General features: G+C 39.6%; 2 protein-coding genes across 4 annotated transcripts; both read right to left on the minus strand.

The window, feature by feature from the left end:
• Window positions 1–8,688: 8,688 nt before the first annotated feature.
• On the minus strand, window positions 8,689–15,264 carry LOC117624574 (probable magnesium transporter NIPA6). Of its 3 annotated transcripts, none has more exons than XM_034355903.1 (9): window positions 14,769–15,264; window positions 14,557–14,613; window positions 14,053–14,143; window positions 13,773–13,933; window positions 13,541–13,620; window positions 12,877–13,014; window positions 10,509–10,601; window positions 9,616–9,736; window positions 8,689–9,487 (listed from the first exon to the last, which is right to left on the minus strand). In XM_034355903.1, exons 1-9 carry the CDS (start codon window positions 14,896–14,898, stop codon window positions 9,351–9,353), a joined length of 1,008 nt encoding a protein of 335 aa, XP_034211794.1. In that variant the 5' UTR covers window positions 14,899–15,264; the 3' UTR covers window positions 8,689–9,350. The 3 variants fall into 3 exon arrangements, with proteins under 3 accessions (XP_034211794.1, XP_034211793.1, XP_034211795.1); XM_034355902.1 differs by having other exon boundaries at window positions 13,541–13,668; window positions 14,769–15,260; XM_034355904.1 differs by lacking the exon at window positions 10,509–10,601 and having other exon boundaries at window positions 13,541–13,668.
• Window positions 15,265–20,007: 4,743 nt separating this feature from the next.
• On the minus strand, window positions 20,008–21,553 carry LOC117625563 (palmitoyl-monogalactosyldiacylglycerol delta-7 desaturase, chloroplastic-like). The gene is made up of 5 exons (XM_034357104.1): window positions 21,269–21,553; window positions 21,058–21,198; window positions 20,841–20,984; window positions 20,352–20,458; window positions 20,008–20,254 (listed from the first exon to the last, which is right to left on the minus strand). Exons 1-5 carry the CDS (start codon window positions 21,551–21,553, stop codon window positions 20,008–20,010), a joined length of 924 nt encoding a protein of 307 aa, XP_034212995.1.
• Window positions 21,554–22,452: the final 899 nt, after the last annotated feature.

Raw genomic sequence — 22,452 nt, forward strand, 5'->3', positions numbered from 1 at the left:
TTAGGCTTCCCTGTGCATGTGTGACACGTGTCGGGAGGGCTACGAAGAGTTGCGTCGTTTTGTTTCCCGATGCTAGGTCGTCCTATAAATGGATAGAAGCGACAGTAGGAGGAGTACTTGATATTTTGAGAGCAACTAGAGCTTGCGAGATGCGATTTCCGCCTAGTGCATTGCAGCAGCGTAGGCGATTTCCAGCGAGGTTTTCAAGGCGGAGGCGATTTCTGGCAGTTCCTGAATGATGTGTGAACAAGGTATGCTGCCGTATTTTCCTCTAAATTGAATCAAAGTCTTCATTTGTTGCATCAATATGTGTGAACATAGATGAACGTAGATGAACATGAGCTCTTGGGCTTTAGGGTAGGAGTTTGATTTTGGCTTGGCGTTTAGTTTCGTTTCGCTTTTGTTTGTAGATGTTAGATACCGAATCATACTATAGTGATAGCCCAAGAGCATTTGAGGGAGAATCGGCTTTGGAGAGCTTGACTGCAGGGCGTGATAGTGCCGATTTTGAGGGCACTGAGGTAGTAAGGGGTATAGAGGTGTCTACCGAATTAAGGAGCACTTCAAGTGTGGAGGTGGTTGAGGTTAATAACTCTCAGCCATCGACATCCGATCATCGAGTTGAGGCGACCGAGGCTGATGTATCAGTTGCCGATCTCGGAGAAGACTTGTTAACTGTGGTTACCAGAAGGCAATGGGTGTCGATGGCAAAGCCAAATGGCCCTATTTTTGGTGTGGATTTCATAAAGCTGAACACCTTCAACAAGGCGGAATTGGCAAAAATTAGGGTTGAGTATCACATCCCAGATTCGGTAGTGATGCGGATCCCAGGGCCGTTAGAGTCCTTGAGCAATGCGGACGGTGAGGTGGTCTTCTTCACCGATGTCTTCAAACATGGGCTTTGGCTGCCTTTGAGACATTCGATACAGAAGATCCTAGCCCAGATCGGCTATGCTCATGAGCAGTTTAATCCGAATTTTTGGATTACTCTACTCGGGATGATCACTGCGTTCGACATAGCTGACGAAGTAGAGCGAAGCTATGAACAGTTCACTAACATGTACAGTGTGACAAGGGCAAAAAGCGCTGACCAAGGGGGATGGGTTCAGTCGAACTGTCTGTCTGCAGGGCAGCGTGGACATTTCGTGGTGGGGGGCTCGCAGAAGACGTGGCGTCAACGTCGAGAACTAGTGTCCGGAGCTTGTGAATCGACACCATGGGTGATTGTGGAGAGGTCTATCCCTACGACCTTTCAAACAATCGGTAGGCCATAGAATGTCGTTCGGTAGTGGGTTTTTTTTTCTTTTTCCAAAGCTAACCTAGGTTGTACATTTCCTGATTTCAGTGTCTTTGAAACGGCCAACCGCATTCAAGCGAGACATTGAGATGATCGAGCGTATTCGGCCGAAGATTGCCGAAGAAGATCATTTTTTCAAGACCCTGTTAGACTTCGGCAATCTGTTCAAGGCGGGCCTGATCAGCGAGCCCGAGCACGCCTGAAGGCAAAAGGAGAAAGAGGAAGAAGAGAAGAGGATCAGTAACTGATGTTGATCGACAGACGCCGTTCCTACTTTGACTTCATTTTTGTTGACTTTGTGTGCAGTGGCCAGGGGTAGGGCGATGACGGACGTCGGCTGGACTCTCGGGCTCCTCAATAGAAGAAGAAGGATGATCCCTCGAAGCTGAGGACGAAGCCTTCTCGTCAGGCCGAAAGGGCTTTGGCTGAGGAGGTGACGACGACCGATCGTCGTAGGGAGAAGACGGTCGCCGAGGCTGACATCGTTCGAGAGGCCTATCTCCAGGTGACTGGGAAAAGGCAGATCGAGGGTGCACTCGATGTGACGCTTCTACTGAAGAGGCCAAGGGGGCCGAATGAGGATGTGGCCATCCTTATTCCTGGCGATGAGGCGGAAGGAGAGGCCGAGCCAGTGAATGTGGCATGCCCCCAGAAGGTGGTGCCATTCGTTAATTGCATTATCGATTGTGCACATATGGAGCTCTCAGAACTGGAGCGCTGCCGGTGAAGATGGTGTGTGAACAGGCCAGTCTAGCCCTCCCACTCCAGGCTGCGGTAAGTGTGTGGTTTTATTTTTTCAAGTGTATACAAGATCGGTATTGACATATTATCGTTTTGGCAAGCGAATATGGAGATGTGGCTCTGAATGAAACAAGCCCTGAATGCTGCCAATCGGTATCGGGAGATATTCGAAGACAGCCGAGCGAAGATCGCCGAGGCTGGTAAGGCTATTCAGGATGCCGATCAGCTTGCTGAAGAGAATGCAGCAAAGATTGCAGAGCTGTCATTGAAGTTGGCCATAGCCGAGAGAGCCATGGTTGAGGTTCAGGAGGCAAAGGCGGCGATGGAGGTAGTGATGGATGCTGGTGAAAGCCTTGGCCAACTACCGAACCTCGGAGGAGTTCACTAATCTGCTAGACAAGGAAGTCATGGACCAGTGTGACGACCTCTTCTAAGCTCTTCAATGTGGACAAAAAGCTGAACCTGAACTTCCTCCAGGATCTTCCTCTGTTGCCCGAAGGTGTTACAGAGGAGATGGTAGAGGCGTATAAGGTTGAAGATGCCGATGCCGATTCCTCATAGAACACCGACTCGAGCAGTGACGAGGATGAGGCCGTACCTACACCGCCTGCTGCCGATGCCACTGCGGCCTTTAAGACCATTGCCGATCCTCCAGCTCCGTAGTGTTTAGACATATTTCATTTTTTGTAATGTATTTTGGTATATTGCAATTCGGCATTATTGTAAGACAATACAGCCTTTTTGTGGCTTTTTATTTCAAGTTTGTTTTGAATCAGTTTGTGTATGCTAATGCATAGATGTTGTACCAAGTACATGTCGATGCTTTGGTGTTTTTTGAAAGGCTTGCTTATCGAATGCATAGGATAGGAAATAACAAGAATAGTAATAATGATGACGCCGAAGACAATTTACAAAGAAAAGTAGCCATCGACATTATTGTCTGTAAGTTACCAAAAAAAAAAACGCTGGCCGATGGAGTAGTCACGTTTAATAATATTTCAAATGATTCACATTCCATGGGTGGCCGAGGGTCTGCCCGTCGGAACCACGCAACAGGTAAGTCCCCAGTCGGTAGATATCAACAACTTCGTAAGGGCCTTCCCATGAGGGGCCGAGGGTTCCTTCCCCAGATTTCTTCGTTGCAAGGGAGGTATTGCGTTGAATGATCAGCGTTTTACACGGGAATCTTAGTATCTAGAAGTTCGCTATGTGTAAGCGGCATTCCGAAGCTGTGCCTATGATCGGTGTTCTTCGATAAGATCGAGGTTTAAAGCAAGATGTGCCTCATTTCGCTTTGGACCGTAGGATGCCGTTTGGCAAGTTGGTGCGTTGATTTCTACCAGCACGACAACTTTGGTTCCGAAGGCAATGGAGAATAACGTTTCGCCGGTTGACCTTCGGTATGATGTATTGATGGCCACAGTGCTTCTGGTAGTATTTCCGGGCATTCGCCTTTAGCAGCTCCGAGCTTCTTCTTCAGCATTTTTTTGATGATCTTGTTGATGGCCTCGACCTCGGGAACATAGATGCCGGAAGCGAGAGCAGTCGAATTGTTTGCCGTTGCCCGTGATGATTGCGTTCGGGAGGCCAAATTGGCAAATGATGTTTTTTCACACAAAGTGCTTGATTTTAGCTGCAGTGATTGTAGCAAGGGCTTCGGCTTCGACCAATTTTGTGAAGTAGTCCACTGCAACCATCACGAATTTAAGTTATCCCTTGCCTTACGGCATTGGGCTGATGAGATCCAGTCCCCACTGTGCAAACAGCTAGGGACTGACCATCGGGGTGAGAGGTTCAGCGGGCAGCTTCGGAATTGAGCCAAACTGTTGGCACTAGTCGCACTGTTGTACAAGCTTGACGGCATCAAAGTGGAGAGTGGGCCAATAATAGCCCCGTCGAATGGTTTTGAAGGCCAAGGACCGGGCTCCTGAATGGTCGCCGCAAGCACCTTCGTGAATCTCTCGCAGAACATAGTCCCCCTATTGTGGAGTGAGATAGTGCAGCAACGGTAAAGAATAACCGCATCGATATAGTGTTTTTTGCAAAAGAAGGTACCGTGCGGATCGACGGCGGATGGCCTGGCCCTCGGTTTTGTCAGCCAAAAGCATGCCATCAGATAGGTAGGTGTGGATTGGATCTATCCAGCTTGGGTTCTGTCGAACGGCGTGTATCTCAGCTACGGTGGTGCTTCACCGAGCAAGAATCTCGATCGGTACGTGGCGCGCCAAATAGGGGGCTTGATTTGCAGCTTGGTGAGGCAGGAAACGGTCATAGGCCGGTGCCAGGATTTGACCCATGTTTGTCACTGGGCAGGGGAAAGCCGAAGGTACACCTTTAGAGTTAAAATGCTCTGCCTTGGCATGGATGATTGCCTGTTTCATTAATTCGCCGTAGCTTGTCCATTTGCTGCTGTGAACCAAGTAGTGAAATTGAGACGCTCGAATATCACTTTTGAAAGCACCGAAGGCTACCCGATCATCAGTTTCAGGGCATCGAGAGTATTCGTGGCTAAACCTAGCTGCATTCTCTCTTAAGGGCTCATCGTCTCGTTGCCTGATATTGTAAAGGTCATCAAAGTAAAGGTGATCGGTTTGTATCATAAAATGATTGAGGAAAGTTTGCTTCAAATTTATCGAAACAATCTACTGTACCTGGTTCTAGCCGATAGAACCAATTTAGGGCGGCTCCGGCTAAGGTGGATGGGAATAGTGAGCACTAGCCTTCATCAATGAGCCCTTTGTAACCCAAGGCTGATTGGAAAGTATGGATGTGGGTCACAGGATTGAAAGTATGGATGTGGGTCACAGGATCTTCCATTCCTGTGTAAAATGATATTCGGAGTGCTTGTACTTCTTTGTCATGTCGGAAAACTCGGATTCGGCTAGTGAACGGTCCTGGTTGTACATTTCCTCAAGTTGGTGTCCGAGTTTGGTTATGTTTTTCCTCAATCCGATTGACCTTCTGGAGGAGGAGGCAGATGGTAGGATTTGCAGAGGGGAGGTCGTTGCAGAAGGGTTCCGATGTCTAGGGATCGATCGGTTGGCAGGCACCGTGTCCTTGTGTTTCGCGACCTCCTTTATGTCGATCGTCCTTTCTAGCTAATTGGTAGCTGGGATGCTCTCGTCTGGACGGTCCTGGTCCTGCCGATCAGTAGGAGATTGTAGTTTCGGGTGAAGTCGGAACATAGTCTAATTCGTCCGTCTCTTCTAAACCGATCACATCATACCTTCGACGTAGGGCAGATTTCAGTCTGAGTGTGTCCAGCGCCAATCATCGAGTTTCGTTTGAATCGGGATTGGGGATGTTTGACGCTCCTTGCAACGATCATTAAGTCTATCTCGAAAGTCGGAGTAAACTTGGTATTCTTGGTGGCGTTCCTCCGGAGAGGGTACGAACAGCCTTCAGGAAGTGGACGGCCTGCCTGTTTCTGGTCTCCTTCCTTTCTCACGACCGTTAAGTTTTGACACGCTTCTGATGGACTGCTCTTGTCGAAGCTGCAAGGTCTGCTCCAAACTGTCCTATAATTGGGCCGAGTGTGATTGCTGTTTGAATAGTTGTCTCTAAGTCTTGTCAAGCTTGGAGGAAAGGATATTGTTGTGCTCCTGCATTTTTGCCATTTCCTGCTATAGGGCTTCTATCCTAACCTTCAGGGTGTTCTGTAGAATAGGCACTTTCATTCGAGGCGTGCCAGTCGGGGGAGCAAGGCTCTCTCCACTGGCGAGGTCGAGGATAGGACCATCAATCGCGAGGGACGAAGGTGGGTTCATAGGTTCGAGAAAATGAGATATGGGCTGATTGTCAGTCGTTTTCCACAGACGGCGCCAATCTGTTTGCCCTAAAATTAAACGTATAGAGAAAGAGGAAACTTACAGGTGGTGTGATGATTCAGCCTAGTGGACCCTTGATGTGAGCATTCAGTACCTTGAGGTATGATGCTTCGTTCCAGGCTAAGAAAAGAAATAATGGATGAGGTCGAGAGTACGGTGTGGTACCAGCCCAAGACCCTCCGATTGGCAAAGTTATTTTGGGAGAATTCTCTGTTTTAAGCAAGTATTTATAGCGTAAATCAAGCTCAGAGATCTTACCCTTTGTCTAGGGCAAGGGGTCTTTTTATAGAGAGCATTTGGGATGTTCTTAGTACTTAGTTTCGATGTGGGACTCGTGAAAGTGTCCTCTAAGGTCGACACAAGTTCGCAAAATATCAGTAGGGGCTTTTCGAGATCCTTTCGTACAATTGGCATGGAGTGCCGATCGTTACGTCTTAGGAGCTTCCGGGAGCGTAAGCCGATCATCGGGTGACAAGAGTGCCTTGTGATGAATCGGTCATCTATGCCGATTCATACCTTTGACTGGTCTGTCAGTGAGCCAGAATGTTTCCTAACTCCGGACTCTTTTCACGTGTCATGAAGTGAGTGGTAGGGTCAGCTATGGTACAAACAAGTGTCATAAGGTTCGAACATAAGACTATTAGTCTACAAGTCAATGCCTTTTTTTAACTGAACTAGACTAGTTGCCCTCTCCTTGTTTGTTTTACGTTTTGGTTGTTTGTTCCTGTCAAGCAAAATATGAAGTTACTAAGGCCATCTCCAGCCATGGGCTATGTCCCAAATATAGCCCTAAAATAATGCAAAACTCATCTCCAGCCATGGGCTAAACAAAATTTTGGCCGAATTTGGAGGGCCGCATTTGGTCCTTTAGCCCTCCAATCGGGCCACATTTAGCCCAGCTTTGGCCTAGGCCAAATTTTTTGTAGGCCCCATGCATGTGCTTTTGAAGAAGATAAATTATCAAGTGTGGACAAGAGCACAAATTATCTCATGCAAATGCATATCCAATAGCCAACAATAAAAGCGCTGACGTCATCGATATATTTTTAAAAGCATTTTAAAATGTTTTCAATTCGTGTTGTTTAAGAAAAATTTATAAAAAAATTATTGGTCATGACCATTGGAGGTCAGACAATTGAAACCCAACCCATTTTTTTAAAAAATGTGGTCACCTTTTTAAATGTTTTCAATTCGTAAATAAATTATAAAAAATTACTGGTCATGACCGTTGGAGGTCAGACCATTGAAACCCATCCTTTTTTATTTATTTATAAATGTGGTTACCTTTTTAAATGTTTTCAAGTGTTGTTTAAAAAAATTATAAAAAATTCTTGGTCATGGAATATTGTCTCTAAATAATAGTTTAATTAAATTGAAGAATACATAGTTGTGGAATGTATGAGTGTTGTACCATAATTTTTCTCAAAATAATAAAATATGAAGGACCCTAAAATATAGCCCTGCATGGCTGAAGATGGAAAAATTTAGCCCTGTACTATTCTTTAAAAAATTAATATTTTGGAGGGCTAAATATTTGGGAGACTTTGGAAAAGGCCAAGGAGAGAGAAATTTTTTAAAAGAAGCCAAAATGGACAAAATTGCCCATATTTATTTTTGGATTTCCTAAGGAATCCTTTACATTTGCATGTATTTAGTTTGAAAGTTGAGAGGTTTTTCTGTATTTTTTGAAAAAGTTTTGGTTTTTTCAAAAGTGAAAGTTTTTTTGTGGCTAAAACCTAAATTTACTTAAATATTTAGACCTAGACTACATTTAGCCCTATGACTGGAGATGACCCAATATACCATTGAAGACAAAAACTGAAGGAAAAAAACTCACCAACTGAACCGCTGACAACAGTGGCAGATCCAAATTTTGTACTCGAAGGAGTTATGGTGTAAAAGTCTCCATACATTTTTTTTTGACAAAAATAACTGAAAAAATTAAACAATAGTATTTTTTATTATTATACTCTAATTGCTTTCCTAGCCAGAAAATGAAAATTAAGTTTCATTTATTTTTCCCTCTTTGCTACCCTAGCTATCACATGTCAAAAAAGCCACCCAATATGCCCATACACTAGCTATCATGTATCAATAAAACCATCAAATATGCACATTCGAACTAATTTCATGGGGGTAAAGCAACCCCAATCACCCCCTTTTGCATTCGCCAGTGGCTGACAACCCACGGTCCCTTCCCTGGAGAAAAGTTTTCTTATATCGGGGATACCACTGTAGTGCTATCTCGTGCCAATCACCCATTGCCATGTGTTTTAACTTTCCGATTTGGCAACACAACTTTTCAACATGACAATGTGTGATAGGCTTGAGACGTTACGGTGGCATCCCTGTTATGCAAATTCTTCTCCCTTCCCTGACAACCAACCCTAAAATCTCCTCTCTTTATATATGTCTCTCCTATCAGAATGGCAACAAGAAAAGCGCATTCAATGCTTTCAGTGTCATCTCTCACAAGCGCATTCACTGCTTGAGCTAGACAACCAAAATCCGTGTAGAGATGATTAAACCGAAGATGAATTGCTTAAACAATGTTTTAACTAATGCATCAAACTTAAGTCTTTTATTAAACCAACCATTTAGTTTTTTCAAAAATGTCTGCAGTAAATGCGTATCCAATCACACAAAAGGATGGCTCACACAAAATGACAAAGTCTCTGTAGTATTTCATTTAAACACAATTTGTTGGGATTGATCCAAAAGCACATGATGGATTGGTACTAGAAAATCGATTTGCACAGAAGAAAAGGTATTAGAATTGGTTTTTATTTGATCAGAAAAACAGTTGTATTGATCCAACAAAAGTCACAAACACAATGTGTGTGCATAAACATTTCTAAATCAGCTCAGCAATCTTCAAAAAGTACAATCAGAAGCGGTAACAGAACTCTACAAAGACGTATTTCTTATTATGCCTTCCAAAAAGCAAAAAGGGGAAAATCACCAACCCCCACCACCCCTAAAAGAATTAATACCAATAAGCAAACTAAAATAATCTACGTTTGAAGTCACCGGAAAAAAAAAAGGGCAGAAACTTCAACTCCCCACTGACCTTGAGCTCCTTCATACATCAATTTTCGCCGTAGTTAACCTCAACAAAAAAAAGCCCTGCCTGGATATAAAATCCAGGTTTCATGTATGCTTTGGCTTCACATGATTTTAAAGCTATCTTTCCTTATTTCATAATGTGAACAAACCACCCATTAAAAGCTTGAAATCTTGGACGAACTGTCTGCGAAGCCCTAGGTTAAGTCAGCATTGTCAATCCATTCCTCCTCACTAGTCTACACAGAAAATGCCGTTGGCAGTTCAGCAAACGGCCACCACCCGGCACTGTATGTTTGGATTTGACAAAGATGGGGCACGTATAGATTCATCTGATGGACAATGGTAAAAGAATGGTTGGCACTTAACTCTTGCTTGCCTTGTAGGTATATGGAATGGAATGGTATCATCCTAGATATGATCTAGTACAATTCTTGTCTTCTTAAGCAAATTTCCTCCGAAGGTGACCCATCTTCTTCTTCATGTTTCTCTAATTCTCCATTCCCGCCACTACAAAGTCGCGCAGATAATGAAGGTGACACAGGCATATAGCTACCACCTGTTTATTTCAACAAGCATAAAGCCCAAAATAATTGGAAATTTAAAAGGGTCAACTGGTTAGGAAATAGATGATACTAGAGTAGAGAGAGCAAAAAAAAAAAGTAATAGAACAGATTGGTCTCACACCTCTAAAAGAAGAGCTTCTTTCAAATTCTTTTGTTGAATGCAACAAGATGGTCCCACATAATACAACAATAAATCCACATATTTCTGATAGGATGGCTCCCCCACTTTGGTCATCCCAATCCTAAAATCATAAAAAGCAGTATGTAATTACTGTCATCAAACTAACTCCACAATCAACAGCCTGTGGTTTTAGTAGAAGAACAAAAAGTATTTTGCTAGAAAGAATGGTCACATAGCATTCTATGCGAAAAAAAATATTTTCTGTAAGTTGGTCTAACCAAGAAACTGAAATCTGACTGTGTTTCTTCTCTTTTATAGTGCAGATATACATCACATTTTCAGCAGTAGAAATTGAGTGTCTAAACAACAATTCTGATACAAAAAGTAGAGCAAACCCTTGTAGAATTCTCCCTGTCATAAAGTTAGCCCTCCAATTTGGATCAAGAGTACTGGATGGCTAAGTCTAACTAATTCTAATAGGATAATTTGAAGTATTGTTAGTAGCACTGACATTGTACCCTTTCGTCGGTTTTTTATGAAGTCCCTTACCAATTCCAATCAACCAAAGAACCCAACATTTTTTCACGTCAACTAAATTAATGGACCTGGCTTTAGCCTCATAAAAAGCGTGATTTTCTTAACTGGATGATCTTTGCTTGAAATGCCAAATCAGATGTTATTATCCACACAAGGATCTAGTGGAGCTACTTTTCAGTGTATGCCTTGTAGTCACATTCCAGATTCATGCCTTCTGTTAAAATCAATCACATGAACAACAATCCAACTTGGAACTGAAGCTAGACTTGGCAAAGAGATATAACACCATGACATGTCCAACTTATAATACTATCACTTAACAATACCTTAAACAATTTTTTTTTAGGGAACAATACCTTAAACATTATGACACTCGCAATGATTGCCAGCGTTGTAAACATGACATAATAAATAGGGGACACGACTGCAGTATTGAATGTATCAAGCGCCTGAAAAATCATAGTTGAGTGGTTCAGTAGAGAATATGAATACAAAGATTCCTTTAATTCTTCTAAAGAAACATACATATATATGGTATACATGAATCCTTGAATGTATCCATATATATGTTCATGCACATGCAAAAGGCAAGAGCCAAACTACTACTGCAATAAAGAATAACCCTCAAGTTCTTTTTACCTTTTAATTACATTTTTTAAGATGCTTAACAGAAATGTTGACAAGCCAAGTTATAGATCTTTTATTGTAATGAACTAGATGAGTCCCAAATAGTTGTACCAAATTAAAAAAGCTGTGGATGCATAACTAGGGATTGCATGCTTTCTTTCTGATCTGAATGCTTTTCCACCTAGTAAAAAACAGCTGCCTTATATTATACATAAACTAAATTACAGTGTCATGGGATGGAATAATTTAAAGTAAAGAATTCAGTTGAGATAATAAGGCTAAATTAGTTAAAACAAATCTAAAAGGACTATTACCGTCCCGTCCAATTGAGCAATTTAGCTATAAATAATAAAAATTAACTAAGTCCCTATATTTGAAATCACTCCTCAGAAATGGGTTTATTCTCTACAATACCGACCTCATTACTTTCTTTCTTTTTTTTCATTATGCCCCTCCTATTCAGGATTTCACAAAAAATAAATAAATAAAAGAGAGGAATCAGTAAAGCAAACTCCTAAAAATTTCAGAATAACTATTTTCATGTATTCTCAAGTCTAGAATGTGAGTTCAATTGAATTGACTAACTGAGTATTTCTAAAGAATCTTAATATGCAGCCCAGATTCCAGCCATGACCCAAACAGGCAAGCCTGCTATGTTCTACCACATTGCTTCATTGAATGTAAGATATGAAACATTCTAACAAATATAACCTAGGAAATCTTAGGCAACTGGAAACTTGTGCAAAATCGTGTTCTTGCCGGCAAGAATTGAACTAATTAAACTATCCTGAGGAATCACATCAATGAGCCATGCTTGATAGCTTCAATTGAGCTCCAAACTAGAATCCAAGGGATAAACATGCAACATTCAGAAAATATCCTCTACCACCAACTGAGGAGAAACAAAAGTGGCAGGAACCCATAAAGGTTTATCAAAGGCATGGTATATCCAAGGCTCAAGCCGTAGTGTGGCACAGTTCGGTCGGGTGCATTGAGGATAGTAAATAGTTGGGCTTGGGCAAGTTCAATCAATAATGGTGGACTGTTTTCTTTTAACATTATTTAAGTTAAGGATACTTAAATATACCTAGGGTTTCTCTTCCGTTTTCTGTTTAAAGAGTCGTTTTAACGCTGTTTAAGTGAAGGATATTTTATTACTTTTTTATCCAGAGTTCTTCTTAGGTTTAGGTTCTATAAATTATCTAGTCGTGATCATTTAGAACAGACTTTGATGATTGAATAAAGTTACATCAGCTTTGCTTCTCTCAAGGTATGTACGATGCAACCTGACCCTAGGTGTGATGCCTAAGGCCTCTGTAAGTGATTCCTAAAACACTATTGGTGTGATGCTATTAGTTTCTATCGTTTTCTTTTAATTTTCTCCTTGCATTCCATAAATTTCCATTTTGATCTTACTTGGATATTATTTCTCTTTGTCCTGCATCACCACCACTCTTTAAATGACATGTAATATGTTATCAATGTCATTAACCGCTCTAGTGAAGAAAAAAAATTTATATGAAAATATGAGTAAGAGATGTGGCAACCACATATTAACTATGGAAACTATATTGAACATTACACAGAAATTTGAAAAGATCATATGACATGAAATTATCCTATGATTAATTGTAGTTAAAGTCTCCACCGAAGGCAGCTACAGACTTTGACTTGTACAAATGTATTTTCAATACCGATTTCTTTTTTGCAGCATATATTCATTAGAAAACTGCTTGCTTTGACTAACTTAGTAGTGAGGATAGAACAATATTAATATTAACGATGGGAAAAGGTCTAAAACTGAACAAAACTTCATGGGTTTCCCATACATCCTCCGAAAAGTACGTAGAACCACTCGTCCCCGAACATGTCAAATTTTATAGACTAAACAAAAGCCTAATTATGTTCAGACTACTTTTTCTGTTAGTGATAGATGCAATGCACAAAAGCAAAGCGAACGGCAGGACAAGGGAATAGCCAGAAAACTATTCTGGAGAAGGGGAGAGGTGGAAGAACAGTACAAGAGCAAGACCTTCCAAAAGACTCCTATAAATTTGTCCATATCTAACATATTCACAATGAAACGGAGTTTCTAACCTTATTCAAATAATTCATTTGAGTGATGACGCATGTAGCTACGACCAACATAAAAAACCACGTCTCTGGATAGATTAACTGATTCTTCCCCTCAAAAGTTAATTTCAGAGCAGTTCCTAGGGCTTTAACACTCATCACCTGCAGAATCATGGAAAACAATGCATGTAAATTACGAGAGATCCAGATATTATTAAAATTGAAAGGAAATAATTTGATAACAAGAAATCATTTAAAGCAGACTCAGGTCTACAGGGACTCTGTAGATTTATGTGCTAACAGAAATTTGTCTTCATCCAACTAAGCAATCAGTTTGACTTATGTATCAATTACCCACCCAGTCCCCACTCTAAACTTTTTCAAAATAAATCTGTACTGTAACTTTATAATGAAATTTAAGCACGAAGAACTTACAGGTTGATATTAAAACAATTTGAACACTAGTTTTATGTGTGAACTTTGTGCTTAAAGTTTAAATTCTTACATTCTGTATAATGCATAATTATTTTAGTACAGTAAGACAAGAATGAGAGGAGATCAGGTTTCCTCTTTTATTATTATTATTATTATTTTTTTTTTTTTTTGAGAACACCATAGGTTGAAAAGAGAGAAACTATACAGTAAGACAGAAATGAACTAAAGCTTATAAGTACTTGAAACAATTTACCGAGAGAGAACCCATCAATGAACAAATGCCAGTGAAAACTAGCACATTCGTGTGTCCACATTGTGGTGCAAAATGGAAGACTAGTATGAAAACCAGAACAACCACTGAGCCCACATAAAGCAAAAAAGCTGAAATAGACAGTATATGTTGTTAATTTCCAATGAAGAATCATATAAAGCTCAAGAAAACAGAGAAAAAGGAATTCGAATAAAACAAATAGCCTGAATCAAACCTGGCTGAGTTGCCATACTCCATATTTCAAGAACTGAAGTTATAGAATGCTCCTTTGGTGCATGGATAACAATAATGATCGACCCGGCAATGCACATTACACAGCCCAAAACTCCAAGCCGGTGCAACCTCTCCTTCAAGATAAAATGAGCCAGCACAGCACTACACCATACCATTCAATTTTTAAACATTATTAGTAAAACCTAACAACATCATAGGACATGATAAAAATATATACGAACAACCAATCACGGAATCAAAAGCAATATATGAGCAGTTACCTTACAATTATACTTAATGCACCGAGAGGGGTAACAAGAACTGCCGGAGCAAATGCATAGGCAACAAAGTTTGCAATCTCTCCAACAATCACTATATCAAAAATCATAAATCAAGAGAGATTCTGCAAACCATCAGTGGAATTGAACGAACAAAATGAGTACCAAAACCCGTACTTTTAACTGACATAGTGACATTGGAAAACATCAATTGCTACAATGCAACAATAGCATTACTTCCATGGTGAAGAAAATTATTTCCCATGACAAGCACTTGAACTCGATTACAAAATGAAGCGTGAATGGTGATGAAATACGAAAAAATCATAAGAGCAAGTAATGACCATAATCCATAAAGTTTTATAGACAACATGGCCATAACTATTTGCAGAATCTATATTCAACGACAAAAATATACAAAAAACAACAACAGTAATCAGAATTTTGGCTGTCTTACAAACATTATGAAACAGAACCAAAAAGCAAAAAACAGATGTAGAAGCTTACTTGTAATAAAGCCCAGCCACCACAGAGGCTCCAAGAGATAAGAGTACCCGCCATAACCTACAACAATCAAGGATCAATAACAAACCAATCAATAGAAAAAAATAATAATAATAATAATAAATAAAATATAAAAAAAAAAACCCCATCCGATAAAACCAATATAGGTAAAAGAAAAACCAAGATTGTGAAGAAATAAATGAACAGAAAGTCACCAGCTCTGACCCCAGAAGCAGCTGCAGCTCTTCTGAGGCCTTTCTTCTTGATAATAAAGCTTGCCCCTATGAACCCACTTGAAAGCAAAGCCAAAACAAAGCCTTTAAGATTGTCTTTGGAGAAACCCATGTCGAATATGTCTCTCTCTTTCTGAAATTTTCGCTGGTTTCTTCATGGAAATACAACAAAGTCAAAAAATTTGGGAGATCATCACCTCGTTGGCAAACCTTGGTGAATAATATGCTCTTTTTCAGGTTGCCGGGTTGTGGGGACAGCAACGGTGTCAAGCAGAGGTAGAGCTACATTATTTGAGAGATTGGGCTCGTCCTTTTTCTATTTCTATTTTTGTCGCTTTTAAAATTCTTGAAAGACTAGAGACAAATTGCCAAATGAGATTGGTCCACGAAATACTTATTTTTGAATTGACTACATAAAACTTTCCGAATTTTGAAGGTGGTTTCGAATTGTTAGTTATAAAATTAAGAGGATTTTAGAGAGAGATTTGGAAGAAGAAAATTCATTTATTCTTGTGTTCTAGTTCATCATTTTCATTAATGTTGGTGCCTATTTATAGGCATAAGTAATATACTATCCACTACAATTTAAAATACAATATGGGGTGGCGAGTTATATGATAGGTTTCAAACATAATGATAGAATTGTGGGATAAGTATATAATGGTAGGGATGATAGGTAATGATAGGCATTCATATTAATCTATGCTTATTTACAACATGTATTTGCAACACTCCCTCTTGAATGTTCATCATGCATGGAATATACTTTATTAAAAACATTGCCAATAAAATTCAATGGGACAAAAACTAGTCTAAGAGAAAAAGAGTACATAACTATGTGTAACATAAAATTCTGTGTATATGACACTAACATGTGTGCCAGGAAAAACTCTTTGGGATAAAAACCTAGGTAAAGGGAAAAGAGTACAGTATATAGATACTTTGTTGATAGCACTCTCCCCATGATGGATGTCTCCCCCTGATAAGTATGCATTAATTTTACTAATTGGAAAGTCGACGTAATCCAATGCCATGCACCAGTTTTTGAAATGTGCATTTCGGTAACAATTTGTGAAAAGATCTGCCAGATTATCACTTGATCAGTTTAACTTCAATTTCTTGATTCTCCTGAAGTTCATGTGTGTGGAAAAACTTTGGTGATATGTATTTGGTCCTATCTCCCTTGATGTATCCTGCCTTGATTTGAGCAATACCAGCATCATTATCTTCATATATGGTTGTTGGAGTATTTTTCACTAAAGGTAAATAACATGTGCTCCGTATATGATGGATTATTGATATTAACCAAATGCATTCATGACTTGCTTCATGGAGTGCAAGTATTTCTGAGTGATTAGAGCCTTGGAGGATGTAGCCACTAATGTTTGCTTTATGGAATGCCATGAGATTGATGTCCCTCCACAGATAAATACATAGCCAGTTTGTGAACGACCATTATGTGGATCAGAGAGATATCTTGTATATGTATATCCAAAAATACTGTGTCCACTGTCAACACACCATACTTCAAATTCTCATACCCACGTTACTTACCAGTTGTGCCAAACTTTTAGCACCATGGGCATAGTCATCTTCATAAACACGAAATTCAAATGTTTCGAACAGTCGTTAATCTCAACCAGCCTATGAGCTGAGCCATGTCGAGAAGGCAAGACAACATAATAGGACGTCAAACACTTCACCGAAATAAGGAGGTACATAAGGTGCATAGTCTACAGGAATTTAACGTAATGCTCTTATACCAAATTGAAAGGACCCGCCTGAATTCCCTCTTGGAATCCATGACGAACCCTCTCCTTATCTGACACTAGGCATGTGTCGCCCCAAATTACTAAAATACTCTTCTTGCCCTAATTCCAAAACAACTTTAGGGCTTGACTTCTACCGGAAAATTATCAGAGCCTCCTTTGAAATTGGCTCAAAACCCCAAAAAAATCCACATGCACAACAAACACAATTAATTCCCAAATGTTCAGCAGGCACAAGGTAAAAATCACACACCAATTAGCAAAGTTTCAATGAACTTTAGGCCCTCCTTACCAACATAAGAAAGTCAGCAAAATCAACTTGACAAAACTAAACATAACAAACAAATCATAAACTTGCGGCTGCACCTAGGTTAGACTAGGATATCTACATACCCTTATTGAGGGATTAAGCCACATGTAGTTCTTACTACCCTAAATCACAATTAAGATAATACATAAATGTTCAAAGTGAAATCAACAATAAAATTATAGAATCATTCTTTACCTTGATTTCAACAAGCTGTATGATTGAATATCACCCACTAAGGGGTACATGGGAATACCATCAAATCCGAATGCAACAGCGGAATGGGAAACTACCTAACCACCTATGTAGACAAGTCGGGTAGGTGGCTAAGAATCCTGGCCAACCCTGTGCAGATAATATAAGTAAGGTGGCGAAGAATATCCTATTAACTATACCACACATTGATACTGCACTATTCTCCACATAGATGAACCTCAAACATAATCTGTCAATTCCAAGTGCTACACATGTGGAATGGCCAACTCCACATGTGTGTCACATCCTAGCATAACTCAGGGACACGTGGCCACCCTTAGAATGCAAATAATCCTTCAATTCCCCTAGCAAGACTCAGGGAGATATACTTAACTTGAGAACGCACATAATCCATCAATTCCCCTAGCAGGACTCAGGGACAAATTGTCAACATGAGAACGCAATCCTAGCAGAACTCAAGAAGATATACTCAACTTGAAAAGGCAAATTCTAGCAGAATTTAAGGAGATATACTCAACCTGAGAACACAAATAATCCGTCAATTCCCCTAGCAAAACTCAAGGAGATATACTCAACCTAAGAACGCAAATTTTGGCACCACACGGTTCGGGTGTCCCCGATACTAGTGGGGCAATGTCATATGCGCGTAGACAAATCTGAGGACAACTAAGGTGTCCGAAGACAATCTGAAGACAACCATATGTTCGAAGACATTCCGAAGGCAACTGTATGTCCGAAGACATCAATTTTTCTGAAGGCATCTAGTGAAGGGAATATTGTGGGAATGGTGTTGTGTAGAGATTTCTACAACCAAACTTTGAGAGTATAAATCACCTAGCAAGCCATATCTAATATGAAATCAAAGTAAGAGCGGAAGCATTAAATAAACTAAGGATTCATGCAAGTCTCATTTGGTCCCAGTCTTTATAAGTCTATGAAAGTGTGCACCAAAGACTCTCTAAATCCTATTTGAGAGAAAGATAAGATGTTCATACCCTTGGAGAGAATCTTGAAACCAAGAATGATGTTCAAGTAGAGCGAGTGGTCCCTTTGTTGTTGGCTCTCCCTTGATGTTGATTCTCCACCTTGTAGCTCTCCAAATAGGTACAAAGATATGCACCTCCCCAAAGATCTTCACCAAGGATTGAATGGGATGAGAGAATGAGTAGACAACAAGTGAAGAGTGGTGTTAGCACCCTCACTTGATGTGATAGATTGAAGGGGTTAGGGAGAGAGAGCTTGATGTTTCACTCTTCCAATTTCACCAACTTGAAAACCCTAGGATGATAGGATTCCATAGCTACACACTTATAGGATTAAAAAAAATGTCACAAGAGTGACAAAAATGCCCCCAAACCCTAGTGTAGCCACACCCCCCCTTTGTGTGTCATATTTTGCTATCTTGGTCCAACACATTAATCCTATAATGTGTCAAATATGTATTTATGTTCATATGGTCAAATCCCATTTGAATTTCCAAGTCATATGTGACCTTTAATTAAAGTTTCATAACTTTTTGTGGTGATTCGCAAGCGCAATTTCGGCGTTGAATTGGTGAGTTTTTTGTGGTCAACGAGTTCGATGATGCCATAAGGTTGATCATGCGACGTGCAGAGGTCGTCAATTCGTGGATTGCAGCGGCTGTTGAGAATTTTTTGATGCTGCTTGGGCTGGTTTTCGGCATCTGGTGACTGCAAAAGTCCCTGTTCTTCGAGGTCATTGACATCTGGTGATAGCAGGACAGGTTTCGTCACGCTCTATGGCTCGATGATCAACGTTCATGAATAGTCGCTCCATGTCGTGGTTTTCTCTTATTTTGTCACTATTCTTGCTTTGATGACAATCAATCTATGGTCAAAACTAGTGAAGGCCATGGGTGCCTAGAGAAAATTTTGACGGCACACGGTGGTTGTTCTCGCCATGTGACTTAATTAACCCAATTAGTTGACTTAAGAAATAAATTTTTTTTTTTCACGTGTCACCTTTTTATTAGTTGCCAAAATTCATGTTCCCACATTAAGCACATGGGGCTCAAGACCCCATGATCAAAGATGAAACTACAAACAAGGTCCTTATCAGCATGCTGAAGAAGACATAGGTGGCAATCCAAAAGTGTGACATAAAGTTAGAAATATTTCCAAACGGCCATGACTGGCGTTGATTGTAATCAAGATTTAGGTGGCGTTTGGTATCCTATTTAAGAAGGGTATTCAAAAACTTTGATTCTTTTTAAAAATAAGGAGTTCTAAAATCTATTTTTTAAGATTCAAATATTTGTTTGGTATGCAACTTGAAACAGTTTTTAAAACAAATTTCTAAAAAAACAAAGGTTTTTTTTTTATTTTTATGTTTTTAAGTTTATATTTTCAAATCTGGGTCTACCAAACAGATTTTTTAAGTTTTAAACTCAAATTTTATTTTTAAATTTAAAAACTTGGATTCATATAATTTAAAATACCAAACATTCACTTATATTTTCTGGCTGCTTTTGTTGTACTTCTTGAATCAAGAAAACGTTTGGCTTCACTTATTAAATATCCCAAAACCTCATTATCTAATAAATTCAATAATAGCCACATTTTGGCAACAACAAAATCAAGCCCAAACAGAAACAAATACAATAAACCATTTTTTAATGTAATAATTTAATAAATGTGAATATATATCAGGTAGAATGGGCTCAAAACTTTCCTTATAGTGTTTAATAATTTTGCTCCTTTAATGTTGGCAATGAATTAGATTAAGTTTGCAGGTTTGATCTCTCTAGTTGGGCAAACATAGAGAGACCAAAACTCTCCTTTTTCCTCAAACAAACACAAAATAAAAAAAATAAAGCCTTCTTCCCCTATGAAACCAAGGCTATCTTAAAAGGCATGAGGAAATGTTCATAGCTTAATCTGGAATTCTAGTGCAATACTATTTTGTTGTTTTAAAACTTTCCATTGCTAACTTTTGACTTATTCTTCTCTAAACTGCTGGCGTTGTACAAAGCTTTTCGTTTCTTCTGAGTCTCAGTTGGTGTTTTCACGTCGGTTGCCAGACCAACCACTTGAAGAAATCTTATCAAATACCATGTAATATCAATCTGCCACCATTCTAGACCTTGCCGAGCTGAGTAGTCAAAAGCATGGTGATTATTGTGCCAGCCCTCTCCAAGAGTTGGCAATGCCAGCAACCTATACAGTTAAAATTTATTACCTTTACTATTTACCCTTGTAAATTGTAAATGTTTTCAATCTATATATATGGCAGATTCCATCATAGCTACAATACCAGTTGTTTCTAGACAAGTCACCGGTGTGCCAAACTTGCTTTCCCCATGTGTGGCCAATTGAATTTACTGAAAATGTAATATGGTAAACAATTACCATCCTCACACCCTGCAGTGAAACAAAAGCAACTGATTATGAGCAAATCATTACGAAAAAAAGTGGCAACAATCGTCATTATTTTGGTGACATTTGCTGGAGTGACTAAACCTCAGCAAATGTCACCAAAAGTCACCAAATAATGGTAACTATTGTCACTTTTTTTTTGTAGTGAATAGAAGAAGCTTAAAAAAGAACCACTCTTCTAACAACAAAGTATATATTTATATAACCTTTATATATATGAGTGTGCATGCGCGCATGTAAACTATTCACGTAAACTTGCGAAAAATAGGTCTGGCACTGGCAGCCCTAGCTACCCTTGCTAACAAAGAAAAAAAGCATATATCCTCCCTTGCTAACGAAGAAAAAAAGAAAGAAAGAGTAATTTTACCATTCCCCAAACAAGATAGGGCAGTCCTCCAATGACATATAGTAGAACTCCAAGAAGAGCCGAGTGAAGAAGGTAAGTGCGATGAAGAAACCTATAGTACGGCTGCCTTTTTAAATCGTCAACGTTCTTTAGTCGTCTTTCATACTGCAAAGTTGGCATGTTAATTAGTTTTGAGAGAGAGAGAGAGAGAGAGAGAGAGAGAGAGAGAGTTTTATACAATTTCAAACCGAAAGCTGTTGTTGAATATCCAACCAATGTGGCTAAACCAGAATCCCATAAGAGGGCTATGAGGGTCTTTCTTTGTGTCAGTAAACTGGTGGTGGTACCTGTGTGTGCTCACCCATTCAATTGGACTTCCCTGCACATAAAAAACAAGAGCATTGTTATTAAAAGTAAAGTAGTATTTTCTTTTGACGTACACACCGTACCTGTAGTGTAAGAACCCCGCAATAGGCAAAAAAGTATTCGAGCCATCTAGGAAGCTTAAAACTCCGATGCGCCAGGCTCCTATGGTAACCTAGAGTTACACCTAGAGCTGTCACAACATAGAGTGCGAAGGCCAACCATAATGCACTCCAGCTGAAATGAACTGGAGCTAAAAGAGCAAGCAAATGCAAAGATAAAACCACACCCAATGAGGCTATATCAAATAAGTTCCATTGCCTCCCCATAAATTCTACCCCCTGCTTCATCCAGCGTGTCAACGGCGTCATTGACACGTGTGGTTTTGCTCGTCAGAAACCAGAGCACATGAAGAGAAAAACACCAAGAGGAGGAAAGTGATGATATGAAGGAATTATTGTTTGGTGAACATTCTCTTAAATAATACTGTTAAGCCTGATTAATTAACCATCTCCAAGTTAGCTGAACTCTCGATTTGAGTTAATATATTGTTATAACGATCATAACATGCATTCTTAACTGCATAACAATCGTGCCTGAACTTTCAAACCTAGACGTGTGTGATTAGCTTTTGGAAGAGTTTGGCAGAAAGAGAAGTTGTTAGTAGTAGATTAGCTTTGGCATAATTTTTATTATTTTTCCCTCAAATGTTTACTATTGTCTCTTTTTTTATATATATAGAAGTTTACTGTATTTTTCTTTACTTAAGCTCAGGGGTGGGGTAAACACTAAGCCGATATCACTCGATAAACATCAATTATTGACATTGAAATGATCAGTCCCGATCTCTTGGACTACAGGGGTCCAAGAGATTTGTAGTCACTCACCGTTAGATGTAAATTCAACGGTCCACTCACTCTTGCACTCCTTTTAAGAAACTTTTTTGAACCGCTGGATATTACATCTAATGGTAGGTGACCGCAGTCTCTTGGACCCCTGTGGTCCAAGAGATCGGGGCTGTTGAAATGATATAAAAAATTAAACTCGTAGACAAAATTATGTTGCAGACAATTTGGCTATCTTTGGCTGCATTTGGTGTATCAAATACAGAATAATTTATCGGAGATGAGTCTCTTCTTTGCTGTTGCTTCGTTACATTTAAACGATATAATCAATTCTCACTTCCTCTAAACAGACATTAGGCATTCATCCAACGTAGGGTTCTTATGTCAATTTGAAGACCAGCATATGTGAACATTGCCTCATTTAG

The sequence above is a fragment of the Prunus dulcis genome, chromosome 4, assembly GCF_902201215.1.
Source record: "Prunus dulcis chromosome 4, ALMONDv2, whole genome shotgun sequence".
NCBI classification, from domain to species: Eukaryota; Viridiplantae; Streptophyta; class Magnoliopsida; order Rosales; family Rosaceae; genus Prunus; species Prunus dulcis.